The sequence below is a fragment of the Martes martes genome, assembly GCF_963455335.1.
Source record: "Martes martes genome assembly, chromosome: 18".
NCBI lineage: Eukaryota > Metazoa > Chordata > Mammalia > Carnivora > Mustelidae > Martes > Martes martes.
In genome coordinates, this window is record NC_137906.1 from 5,275,871 (window position 1) to 5,288,819 (window position 12,949).

The window sequence follows — 12,949 nt, forward strand, 5'->3', positions numbered from 1 at the left end:
CAAGGGAGAGAGAATCTTAAACACACCCCATGCTCAGTGGAGCTGAGCACAGAGCCCAAGGCAGAGCTCGATCTCACGCCCCTGAGATCATGACCTGAGCAGGAATCGAGAGTTGGATGTTTAACTGACTGAGCCACCCAGGAACCCCCAACTTTTTTCAAGATTTTATTTTTTAAGTTATCTCTACACCCAGCATGGGACTTGAACTTACAACACTAAGATCCAGAGTTGTGTGCTCTACCAACTGAGCCAGCCAGGCGCCCCATCTCTGTGGGTTTTCTTATTAAAAGATCTTGTTTTAGGGGCACCTGGGTGGTTCAGTCAGAGCAGTGTGTGACCATCTCAGGGTCATGTGTTCAATCCCCATTTTGGGGGTAGAATTTTCTCAGGAAAAAAAAAAGTGTTTTGTGTTTCTTCATCCTTTCTCGTTCGTGCTTCACAATACCAGAAGCAGAAACATGAAGGGAACGCACGAGACAAATGCTGGGATAATGACTCTGTGCCTGTCACTCACTTACAGGCATTGCCCAAGAGATGCAAGAGGCCAAGCCCCCGGGCCCAGCAAACAGGATGCCGATGGATTCAGGAGAAACGGAAATACTCAGAAAAGCGGTCGAGGACTATTTCTGCTTTTGTTACGGTAAAGTTCACAGGCCAAGCATTAATTCTCTAAATAGTTCACCAAGGAGTGACTGGACACCGTTTCAGATCACCTTATTTGTGGGACCACTTAGATGCCTCTGACACTTAAAACTCCACATTCTCCTTAAGTGAAAAGCCAGTTCTTCTTCTTCTTCTTTTTTTAAATTTAATTTTATTTATTTGAGAAGGCACAATGGGGAGTGGCAGAGAGAGAGGGAGAAACAGGCTTCCTGCTGAGCAGGGAACCTGGCATGGGACTCGATCCCGGGATCCAGGGATCATGACCTGAGCCGAAGGCAGTTGCTTAACAAACTGAGCCATCCAGGCGCCCCTACAAATAATATCTTTAAAAAAAAAAAAAAAAGGCTGGGGCACCTTGATGGCACAGTCACTGCACGTCTGCCTTCGGCTCAGGTCATGAGGATCCCAGGATCGAGCCCCATGTTGGGCTCCCTGCTCGGCGGGAAGCCTGCTTCTCCCTCACCCACTGCCCCTGCTTGTGTTCCCTCTCCCACTGTGTCTCTCTGTCATAAATTTATAAAATCTTTAAAAAAAAAAAAAAAGAAAGAAAAAAGGGCTCAGTACCCAAATAGCTACAGGGGTGTTGTACTTAGTTGTGACATAAGCACCTTCCTTAGCATCTCAGGGTCTTGTTTGTCATTTTTAAAGAGCTTTATGGGACCTTCAGGTCCCTGTGAGCACTCGACTGTGAGGGACCCCGAGCATAGGGGATCTGGGGGTCTCAGGCTACCCTTCCCTGAGAGAAATGGGGCTCCTTCCCTGGGGGCTGGTCCGCCAGCGCAGAAAGGCTGACAGGCCCCAAGATGGCAGCAACGTGAGGCCATGTTGACTCTGTAACTTTTCCACGGGAAGTTGGCCTGACTCTCTGGAGGGATGGAGGGACATAGGGACATAGGGATGTCTAAGCTGTGGGTGGGGGCTCCCATCCCTTGTTGACAGCAGCCTGAAGAACCACGGGTCCTCCCTGCCACCCTGGGTGCATTGTCTCCAACAGGCTGGAGGAAAAAAATACCAATTATTTCCTCTTTCTTAAGTGAAGATGTAAAGTAAAATGTTTGATAAGTTCTTCTTGGGCCCTTTGAGAACGTTATGAACTTGGGTTGTAAGGAACAGGGTACGTGAGCTTTTACTTGACCTTCAAAGCAGAGAGTCGCCCAAGTTTCCTTCCTGCCCCAAATGAAACCGACCAGTAGGGTCTGGGTTCATTCCATCTAAAGGCATCTGGACTCTTCCTCTAGGGAAAGCCTTGGGGACGACAGCAATGGTACCTGTTCCGTACGAGAAGATGCTGCGAGACCCCGGGGCCGTGGCCGTGCAGGGCCTTCCAGAAGGAGTGGCCTTTCAACCCCCTGAGAACTATGGTCTTGCCACCCTGAAATGGATCTTGGAGAACAAAGCGGGGATTTCATTCATCATAAACAGGTGGCAGGCTCTATCTCTATCCCCCTTGTAACAGCTAGTCCTTTTGAGGATAAACGGGCGGCTTCATTTCAAGTTCGTTTGTTCATTAAGTTCTGTTATATGTAGAAGCTGATTATGCGGATGTTTGATCTGTCTTCCTTGTGTGTCCATGTCAGGTAATAGTATCGGTTTTCTTGCAGACCTTTCCTAGGTCCAGCGAGTCAGCTAGGTAAGTGACAGCTTCTCATACTCGGTCACTGCCCTTGGCCGCTAAGCCAGTTCTGCTTTTCTTAATTAAAATGCAAGTTCGGTACATTCGGAAGCTTGTGTATTCCTTGCCTTCTCCCCGCAGAGGGAGCAACCTTCTGACACTCCAGGGTGGGTGGGGGGTGGGGGATCGTGCTGTTGGAGGGTGAGCAGGTCAGGGAAGGACCCATCGCAACAAGAACTGAGACGAGATTCTGCTCCCCGGTCTCAAGCCGGCAAGCCTCCACGGCTGGAGCATGGAGGGCAGTAGGGCCAACCTTGTCCTCGAGGACAGGAGCATGAGGATGCCAGGTCACCCTGTGGCCTTTGAGCCGCAGCCATGGGCCAGGCATTGTTGGGGTCCAGAGTGGGTGTAGGAGATGTGACCGTTCCCATGCTTCTGAGACTCACAATCTAGAAAGGAGACTGTCCAACAGAGAACCAGCGATGACCTGTGATGTTCTCAGGATGGCTGGTGGTCGTCCCCGGAGGCCTGGAAGGGGTTAGAATTGTGTGACCAGAAGGGCTTCCTGGAGGACCAAGTTCTCAAGCTAAAGTGGGGTCTCAATGTGTTGGTTCTGCCAGGAAGCCCGTCCCACGTGCTCCGGCAGAAAGCGGCAAGTGTGGGTGTTGGAGGCCGCGTTTGAAAACCAACAACCCTTCATCATCTCCTTAACTTTTGATGGTGAAGGGACCAAGAAATTACAGTTTTGCCAGAAGCATTTGGAGATCTACCTCTGCCCATTTCGTACTCCTTCAGATTATTCTGGAACGCAGTGGGAAACACAGTGGGCCATCCCAAGGGCTGTCCTTGGGAGACCAGGCCTAAGAGGGTATTTGGCCCCATCGACTAGTTACAGAAACAAAAGGCCCAGGGTAGGGGTGGGGCAGGCTTCACAAGGCGCAGGGGGTGGGGTTTCACCGGGCAACAGTGAGGTTGTGCCGAGCCTGAACCACTCACAGAACAAAGCCCCTTGGAGAGCACTTGTAAGTCCCCAGAATTCCCCAGATACTGCTAAAGCAGGGACCTGAGGGTGAGGGGCGGCTGGTGACCCAGTGGCCTATGTCCCCTATGGCTTATATTTTCATTATAGGACAGTATTAGCTGCTCACCCTTTCTCCGCGCCGGTCCACCATTTTCAGATGAGGAAACTGAGGCCGGGGAGGTTTAGTGGCCTGCGTGAGGTCGCTCCGGCCCCAGTCTACTCCTCGGCCCCCAATCTGCCCCCACACGTGGTGCCAGGACAGGAGGGCTGCTCTGAGTTTGTCTCTGCCCAGGACGATGGCGTAAGGGCTGGGGCTGGAGTTGTGTTCTCTCTACCTTTGCTTTCACCTTATGAGCCTCTGAATGTTGGCATTTTCAAGGTGCGAAAGGGGCTAGCATGTGTCTTTCTCCTCCCGCACAGGTGGGCCTGTGGTGGCCACAGACGCTAAGAGGTCGGTGACATCGCCAAGCGAAAGGTACGGGATATAACAAATCAAATGCGCACATAACCCCAAAATGTTAGTTTTTAGACCATGGGAAGTTAGATACTCTTTATTCAAAGGGATTTGGGGATTTTAAGACTGTGTTCTGTGGACACCTTTATTTGTATGACAAATTACAAGAATGTTAATACTAAATTAGGTTTGTGTTCGGCTGGTTAACGGGAAGGGGAGCAAGGATGGTGCAGGTATCGGGGGATGTTGTACAGCGTGTCCCGATGCCTGTGGCCATGTCTCACGCCACCCAGCTTGTCCTGACAGGGGTTCCCTTCTCCTTTCAGCTGCGGCCCCGTCAGTGTGAAAACTGAGCCCATGGAAGATTCCGGTATGTACACCGATGCCTTTAAAACCAAGTGTTTAGCGGGTTATTATTTGACTTCTTTCTTTGGTTTTACTTCTAAAAAGTGAGACTTTCAGTAAAGTACAAAGAGGGGGCACTCTCTCAATGAGACTTAAAAAAAAACAAAACAACAAAAAGCCAACAGCTAACATCACACTCGGTAAGAAACTAGATCCTTTCAGCGGCGTCTGGGGGGCTCAGGGTCGGGATATCGAGCCCTGCATCAGGCTCCGTGCTAAGTGTGGAGCCTGCTTGAGATTCTCTCTCTCCCCCTCTAGCCCTCCCCCCAATCTCTCTCTCACACACCCTCTCTCTCAATAAATAAAATATTTTTTTCAAAGATTTTATTATTTGGGACGCCTGGGTGGCTCAGTTGGTTAAGCAGCTGCCTTCGGCTCAGGTCATGATCCCATCATCCTGGGATCGAGTCCCGCATCGGGCTCCTTGCTTGGCAGGGAGCCTGCTTCTCCCTCTGCCTATGCTCGCTCACTCTCTCTCCCTCTCTCTCTCTCTCTGACAAATAAATAAATAAAATCTTTAAAAAAAAAAAAAAACAAAAAAAAAAAAACAAAGATTTTATTATTTATTTGAAAGAGAGAGCATGAGTTGGGGGAGGAGCACAGGAAGAGAGAGAAACAGACTCCCCGCTGAGCAGACAGACAGCCCGATGCGGGGCTCGATCCCAGGACTCCAGGATCATGACCTGAGCCAAAGGCACACACTTAACAGACTGAGCCACCCGGAAGCTCCAATAAATAAATAAAATCTTTTTTTTTAAGCATTTATTTATTTGACAGAGATCACAAGCAGGCAGAGAGGCAGGCAGAGAGAGAGAGGAAGGGAAGCAGGCTCCCTGCGGAGCAGAGAGTCCGATGCGGGGCTCGATCCTAGGAACCTGAGATCATGACCTGAGCCGAAGGCAGAGGCTCAACCCACTGAGCCACCCAGGTGCCCCAAATAAATAAAATCTTAAAAATAAAACTAGAACCTTTCCCATTGAGATCAGAAATGAGGCAAGGATATCCCCTCTCCTACTCCCTTCCAGCATTGTACTGAAAAAAATGTGATAAGAAAAGGAAATAAGAACCACACAGACTGGGAATGATGAAACATAACGGCCTTTGTTCATAGACGCCAGGATTGTCTAGAAAATCCCAAAGAATTGACCAATACAAGGGGTGGTGGTGAGTAGGGCATTAAATAACCTCAGGGCGCCTGGGTGGCTCTGTGGGTTAAGCCTCTGCCTTCGGCTCAGGTCATGATCTCAGGGTCCTGGGATTGAGCCCCGCATTGGGCTCTCCGCTCGGCGGGGAGTCTGCTTCCCCCTCTCTTTCTGCCTGCCTCTCTGCCTACTTGTGATCTCTCTCTCTCTGTCAAATAAATAAGTTTTTAAAAAATCTTTAAAAAAAAAAAAAGGAAAAAGAATGTTTACCGGATTTTAAATAAATGCACGCGTATATGCTGCCGTCTCGAAAGGGAGCATTTCTCAAGCTGGGAACTCGACCTTCTTCCGTCCTTCTCCTCCCCTCCTCTTTCTGTTCCTTTCATCCTCCTTCTCTCCCTCCTTTCTTCTTGCCTTTTATGTTGATTTTATGTTGTTTTGTTGCTATGACTTCTGTTTTGATACGGGTTTGCCGTTTGCTCGGAGAGTGTGAGTTCCGCGTGGTTTCACTCATTCTTGTGTCGTTGTGTTAACTCAGAGCCTGGAAGTTTCAGCAGCAGCTCCTGGCTCTCTGGGTGTGTGGGGCGGTGGGGGCTGCGGACTCACACACGGTTTTATCATTTTCGTTGCCTCCAAAGGTACCGCGGTGAAGACGGCGGCTGTGTCCGTCAAGAAGGAATCCGAAGATCCTAATTACTATCGCTACAACATGCAAGGTAATACCATTTTAGCCTCATTTTCTTCTCTAAAAGATACAGGTGATGGAAAATTGTCATTAGCCCCCTTCTGAAAAACAGAGAGTAATTTAAAAAAAAAAAAAAAGAAGAAGACCCACGTCTAGTGTAGGGCCATTTGACGTAAAGCATTTCATAGTCGTAGCACAGGTCCCGTGTAGCCTGAATCCACATGCTTCAGGGCAAACGTGAGGGTGAAGGTAATCCAGGGCATACATTACCTGAGTTTATCTGTTAGGAAGTCCTATTTTGTGTGTTCAAAAATCCTGGCCTGGGTGGCTCTGTCGGTTAAGCGTGTGACTTGATCTCGGCTCAGGTCTTGATCTCAGGGTCGTGAGTTCGAGCCCTGCGTTGGGCTCTGTGCTGTGCGTGGAGCCTACCTTGAAAACAACAACAACCGCTTCTCTCTGATCTTCTCCTGTCCGGTCTGTACCCCAAATTACTGGGAAGGTATCAAAAGCTAAAAGACATGAATATGAGGGTGAAGAAATTCAGGTCCTGTTCTTAGTAGTATTTGTTTCATTGACAAGTTAAATGGGGAACAGAAGACACGACTCACCAGAAACGCACATGTGTCACACAGGGCGCGGGTAGGTGGTCTGTCGTTGTCTGGCGAGGTCCTCTCCCCAGAGGCCAGAATCCGGATGGACCCGTCCCAGCATGATGCCAGCTGGACGGCACGACGTTGTCACGTCCGTAAGAGCATTGTGAGCCTCCGGATCCCGTCTCGTCTTTGACTCTGCTGTGAAGACAGGCAGACTGCGGGACATTTCGCAGTTAATTCCTCAAACGTGACCAGGTTCGAAGTGCTTCCCATAGAAATCTTACCTTGAAATATTCCTGCGCCATTCTGAGTTCTGTAACTTATGGTAAAAAAAAAATTTTTTTTCCCCGAAACTAAAGACCAGTGAGAGTGTCCTTCCTATCACTCTGGTTCCGGGCTGGTCGCCGCACCCCCACACACAGCTGGATCCCTTTTCAATCCGTCCTACATCCTGTCCCCCAGTCATTTATTCCTGGAGAACAGGGTCTGTCGCCTCCCTCCCCGGCTCACACATCATCTGTGGCTTCTCCTCACCTGTGTCTTCCATCACGGTTCCCGGCTCCCTTCCTGTTCTGTCTGCCCACCCCGTCCCCCCACGATCCGTCAGTCCCCCGTCCCCTCATTTCTTCAGACGTCCTGCTCAGGCTGATTCCTGTCCCTGAACAGGCCCTGAATCCTCCTTCCCCCCGCTTTTATACAAGCTGATCCCTCCGTGTGACGGATTCCCTCCTGGCTCTGCAGGCTTCCAGCAAGTTCCACCACTTTCTGGACAGTTAGAATCTCAAGGAGAGCAGGGAGCTTCCGCCCCCAAAGTGCACGCACCTTTAGTCCTGCCTGCTTGTGTGGTATTTTACACTTTCGCTGTGGACGACCCCAGCCAGTGGCGGGCTCCTGGGGTGGGGGGTGGGGGCACAGCGTCTTCCCCCAGCTCTAAGTCCCAGGGCCCCGAGCCCAAGGCCGTGCACACAGCAGGCGCTCACGTGTGCTTGCGGAACGAGCACGTCCCTCGCAAAGTATCCATGTAGCCTGTTTCTCAGTTGCTCGCGTTTTGGAAAAAAAGTACACATGGTTACATCTTGACTCCCAGGAATATCCTTTTCAACTCAAATGACCTTGAGCTTTATCAAAATGTATACAGTTGCGGGAATCTGGGGTACTTCCTCAGTATGCTCCCAAGGCAGCAGTGAAATGAGTAGAGGACTAGATAGATGTACCCGCCGTCGTTCTGGTTCAGTTTTTCGGAAGGAAGCACGTTGTTGGAAGAACCACATTTAGGTCAAATGTGTACTTTCTAATATTTCTCCTGCTTGGCTTGGAAATGATGGAGCTATTCAAGATATCTTCGTGGTACAAAAACTCCTTAAGCGGGGCCCCTTCCTTCTTGATGCCCCAAGGGTGAAAATTGCCTCACATCGTGGACGGCTTTCCATGGGACGGATAGGTTTTGCCACCGCTCAGGCGAAGTCCTCACGTGCTGAAGTACTGACATTGTTATATACCCTTGAAGCGAGGGAGAAATGTTTAGATCCATAAGGGCAACCAAGGCCCCCTGCTCAGAATGTCGACTGGCCTTTGTGGAGCACCCCCCGGCCCGTGACGTCAGCTGTGGCCCCACCAGGGCCCAGGGGCTTGTGTGAGGTTTATACGAAACTCTGATTCCCCACCCTACCTGGACCTCACCCTCCATCTGAGCACAGACCTCTAGGAAGACCCCTGACTGACATATACACATCAGTGACTTGGGAAGTCCTGTAAGGTCTTTCGTACGTGCAGGTACCCCATCTCCAGGGCCCCTCCATGGCAGGACAAGCTTTGCTGAAGTACACCACACCCAGGTCCCTTGACATTGGCGGCGGTAAGAGGATCAACGCCATTCAGGTTTCTTCCCAAGGTCAGGAGTTTAAGCCTCACAATGGGCATAGAGCTTACTTAAAAAAAAAAAAAAATGGGGGGGAGGGAGTAAGTAAAACTATAAAATTTTTATAGTAAAACTATAAAATGTCCCCATTGTACAGCCCCAATGAAGCCATGCATCTTGGCAATATTCATCAATGGCCAGTGAAGCCATTCATAGAACATTGATGGGAAATTTATCACAAATGGATTGGGGAGACACTTCCTGAACTCAGTGGCCCAGTGTTCACATCACGAAGGCGGAGGTGAGCAGACTTCATGTGCCTCCTGATGGGATCCAGTAGGAGGTGCCCCTGGGGAACATGTACTCCCCAAAATCAAACCTAAGTCTGACCCAGCCTCTAGATCTACCCACCAGTTTGCAGGGAACACAGGGGATAGAGGAACAACGCAAAGATGACACCACGAGGACGCAGGTAGGAAACTCCAGAGCGGGAGGAACGTGAGACAGTTGGTTTTCTTCATCGAATGATGGCAAGTTAGGGAAGAAATGGACAGAAACCTGCTTTATAGGAAAAGATATTTGAGACATTTCAGCCAAATGCCGCGTGTGGGCTCTGTCGGGATCCTGATTTGAATAAACGAGCTACAGAAGAACATTTACGGATTCTGTGGAACGCCAAGTGCTGGTTAGCGCTGCAAGTGGGAAGCCATCCTTTTGTAACCGTTATAATAAAAGACTGGATCAAGCACGAGTCACCAGTGGTTGTGGCATCTAGAGAAAAATCTAGAAAAGACCAACTCGAAATAAGGAACTTTCAGTGAGGGGAGGGTCATCTCCCCCCACTTTAAAAAAAATTATTTAAAGACTTTATTTATTTATTTGACAGACAGAGATCACAAGTAGGCAGAGAGGCAGGCAGAGGGAGAGGGGGAAGCAGGTTCCCTGCTGAGCAGAGAGCCCGATGCGGGGCTCGATCCCAGGACCCCGAGATCATGACCTGAGCCGAAGGCAGAGGCTTTAACCCACTGAGCCACCCAGGTGCCCCCAATTTTTTTTAAATCTTAAGTAATCTCTACACCCAACAAGGGGCTTGAACTCACAACCCCGAGATCAAGGTTCGCCCGCTCCACCCACCGAGCCAGCCAGGGGCCCCAGGAGTCTCTCTTCTTCTAAAATGGAAATGCCATAAAAATCAGGAAGACTACAGAACCGCTGCCGGTGAAATGAGGGGGAAGAGCAGTGGGAACGAGACGCAATGCCATCTCGGGATCCCGCCCCGGAGGAGGGAAGGCTGGAAGGAGGTGTTCAGAGGTGAAGGGCCACAGTGTCCCTAACTTGTCCTCGGGTGGGTCGGAGAAGGAGGAAAGGACGTCCCTTATTCATGCATGGATCTAGCTACTTAGGAAGCTGGGGGGGGGGGGGCGGGGGGCCAAGACTGCGCACAATCAAGGGAAACCATAAACCCTTACCTCCATGTCCTCGGAGCAGACGGTATGTGGTTCCTCTTTGTACTGTTCTTTTTGTGACTTTTCTGTAAGTTTCAAGCTGTGCCCAAATATGACATTTTTAAAAAAGATGTGTACGAGGCAGTTGAGGAAGTTTGCACGGTGACCTGGTATGAGCTGAGGGTACAGAAGAGTGTTAATTTCGGGGAAGCCGTGGTGTGGGGGAAGGGGAAGGACCAGTCCCTCCGTCTTGCACACACACAGTCTGCGCACCCCCGCGGCCAGACCTGGGATTTACTTGAAGGACGGGGCAGGGGCAGGAGAGCAGGGTGCGGCGTTGGAGGCTGTTGGCATCGGAGATGGACACACGGCATCGTTCTGCCATCTCTGCTCTGGTAAGTTTGCATCTTCTCCCAAGGGCAGATAAATCAGCAAAGAAAAAGGGTAAAGAAGGAATCATCTGTGTGAATTTCGTGGCAAGGACTTGGAGTGGTTCTCACGTGTGCTCCGGCGTGGGGCTTGACCTGTTGGCTTGGTTTTAAATGAATTCTTGTTTACATTTTCTATTTTGGCCTTTTTTTTTTCTTATAATATTTTTGGCCTTTTTTTTTTCTTATAATATTTGTTTGCTTCCCTTTCAGAAAGCCAGCATTCTTGTGCCGGCGGCGAAGTAACAGAAATGGAGTTATACACGGAAGGTCAGAGAAACTAGGCACTTTAGCCTCCTTTCGGTTTTGGTGTTCTGGTTTGCGGTGTTTTGCAGAGAACACGGTCTTTTAAAGACCCGTGACGCATGTTTGACAGTGAGGCAGCTTCCCGGCATGCAGCCTTAGAAAACCACCCAAGTCTTGGCGCTAAAATGTGGTCTCGGGAAATCCGTCAGTCTCGCTTTTCTGACCCGTGAGTGATTCTTCTTAAAGCACCCAGATTAGAAGTTGTGCGGTGAGAAAGCTTCACACCTGTGCCGTTTACTGCTTTATCCACTTTGTCTTCTTGATGGGCATACCAAAATTCTTTTTTTTTTTAATTTCTTTATTTTTTTTTAATTTTAAGTAAACTCTGCACCACACATGGGGCTCGAACTTATGACGTTACAAGCTGCATGGTCCACCAACACCGAGCCAGGTGCCCACCCCCTCCAAATTCTTTTGAACAGAGCTGTGAAGTATTTTAGGAAAATTTTTTTTTTTTTTTAAGATTTACTTATTTGAGAGAGAGAGAGCAGGAGTGAGGGCAGCAGGGGCGGTGGGAGAGGGAGAAGCAGACTCCCTGCTGAGCAGAGAGCCCGATGTGGGGCTCGATCCCAGGACCCTGGGATCATGACCTGAGCTGAAGGCAGAGGCTTAACCCACTGAGCCACCCAGGAGCCCCTAGAAGTAAAATTTGATCATACTTCCCTCCCTGTGTATATGAATCTTGAGTATCGTGGGTAAGGCCTGAGCTCTTAAAATGGTTCATACACGTCCAAGGTAACATTAATAATGGAGATTTCCTCCCCACACCTAGAGGCATGGGACATCTTTATTGGTTTACAGGCAAGAATATGTTGCTTTTAGGAGTAGGATGATGCCTCTCTTGGTTCCGAAATGATTTGTATTTTCTCTAAGTCAGGTCATAATCTCAGGGTCCTGGGATCGAGCCCCACATCGGGCTCTCTGCTCGGCAGGAAGCCTGCTTCTCCCCCTCCGACTCCCCCTGCCTGTGTTCCCTCTCTCACTCTGCCTCTCTGTCAATTATTTTATGTTATTTAAATAAATAAATAAATAAATAAATAAAGTCTAAAAAAGAAAAAAACAAACAAAGAAGAAGAAGCTTCAAGAGCAGAGATGTGTGGTGTGTCTTCACCCATTTCCCCCCAAGACGGTGTATCTTACATTATGATAGTCCAATACCCAACAACTGATTCCTTTAGAGTCTTTCTTCCTCTACAAACAATTAACGGAAGCTTCCTAAAATGAGCCAGAGTTAGATGAGATCGTCCAGCCAGGCTCGTGTCCGTGGGTCATAATTCTGGCAAACCAGAAAAATCGATTATGTCTGCGGGGTCATAACAGGCTGGATCTTGGGGGCTGGTGGCGGGGAACCGCCCCGCAGAGCACCCAGCTTGCTTTTGTCCAAGGGATTTCTGATGACACCAAGAAAGTGCTTCTGACTGTAGGAATTCCATTACCTCAAAGAAAAGGACATTCCGTGTCCACTAATGGGTACTGTTTCTTAATATGTGAGAGTTTCTTACCTCCCCTTATCCCTTAGAAAGTTACCCTTTCTTACCCTATGATCCCTCTTAAAGTTAAAATTACCTTCATATTTAGGGACGCCCAGCTGCGTCGGTCAAAAGAGCGTGAGGTCCTTGATCTCGGGATCATGAGTTCAACCCCCACGCTGGGTGTAGAGATTATGACAAAATCGTAATAATAAGTAAAAATAAATATTTAGGTCTTTCATCCATTTTGAGTTTATCTTGGTGGATGGTGTAAGGGAATGGTCCAGTTTCATTCTTCTGCATGTCGCTGTCCGATTTTCCCAACACTGTTTATTGAAGAGACTGTCTTTTTTCCGTTGGACATTCTTTCCTGCTTTGTCAAAGATGAGTTGACCATAGAGTTGAGGGTCCATTTCTGGGCTCTCTGTTCTGTTCCATTGATCTGTGTGTCTGTTTTTGTGCCTGTACCATACTGTCTTGATGATGACAGCTTCGTAATGGAGCTTGAAGTCTGGAATTGTGATGCCACCAACTTTGGTTTTGTTTTTCGATATTCCTCTGGAGGGTGTGATGCTGAGCAAAATACGTCAATCAGAGAAAGACAATTATCATGTGGTTTCATGCATATGAGGCATATGAGAAAGTGCAGAGGACCATAGGGGAAGGGAGGAAAACTAAATGGGAAGAAACCAGAGAGGGAGACAAACCATGAGAGACTCCTAACTCCAGGAAACAAACTGAGGGTTCCTGGAGGGCACCGGGGTCCGGGGATGGGGCACCTGAGGGATGGGCATTGAGGAGGGCGCGGGATGCGATGAGCACTGGCTGTTAGACGCAGCTGATGAGCCGCTGACCTCTACCTCTGAAA

General features: G+C 49.1%; 1 protein-coding gene across 6 annotated transcripts in view; it reads left to right on the forward strand.

The window, feature by feature from the left end:
* LOC308359056 (general transcription factor II-I repeat domain-containing protein 2) overlaps positions 1 to 12,949 on the forward strand; it is a 36,388-nt gene that overhangs the window by 13,954 nt on the left and 9,485 nt on the right. For 5 of the 6 annotated variants that reach the window (XM_080829699.1, XM_080829702.1, XM_080829701.1 and 2 more), the window contains exons 4-10: positions 521 to 640; positions 1,902 to 2,085; positions 2,265 to 2,293; positions 3,717 to 3,771; positions 4,077 to 4,120; positions 5,936 to 6,013; positions 10,520 to 10,576. In XM_080829699.1, coding sequence (XP_080685825.1) covers positions 521 to 640; positions 1,902 to 2,085; positions 2,265 to 2,293; positions 3,717 to 3,771; positions 4,077 to 4,120; positions 5,936 to 6,013; positions 10,520 to 10,576 — 567 coding nt within the window. The remainder of the gene's footprint in view (positions 1 to 520; positions 641 to 1,901; positions 2,086 to 2,264; positions 2,294 to 3,716; positions 3,772 to 4,076; positions 4,121 to 5,935; positions 6,014 to 10,519; positions 10,577 to 12,949) is intronic. The other variant, XM_080829703.1, reaches the window with a different exon arrangement.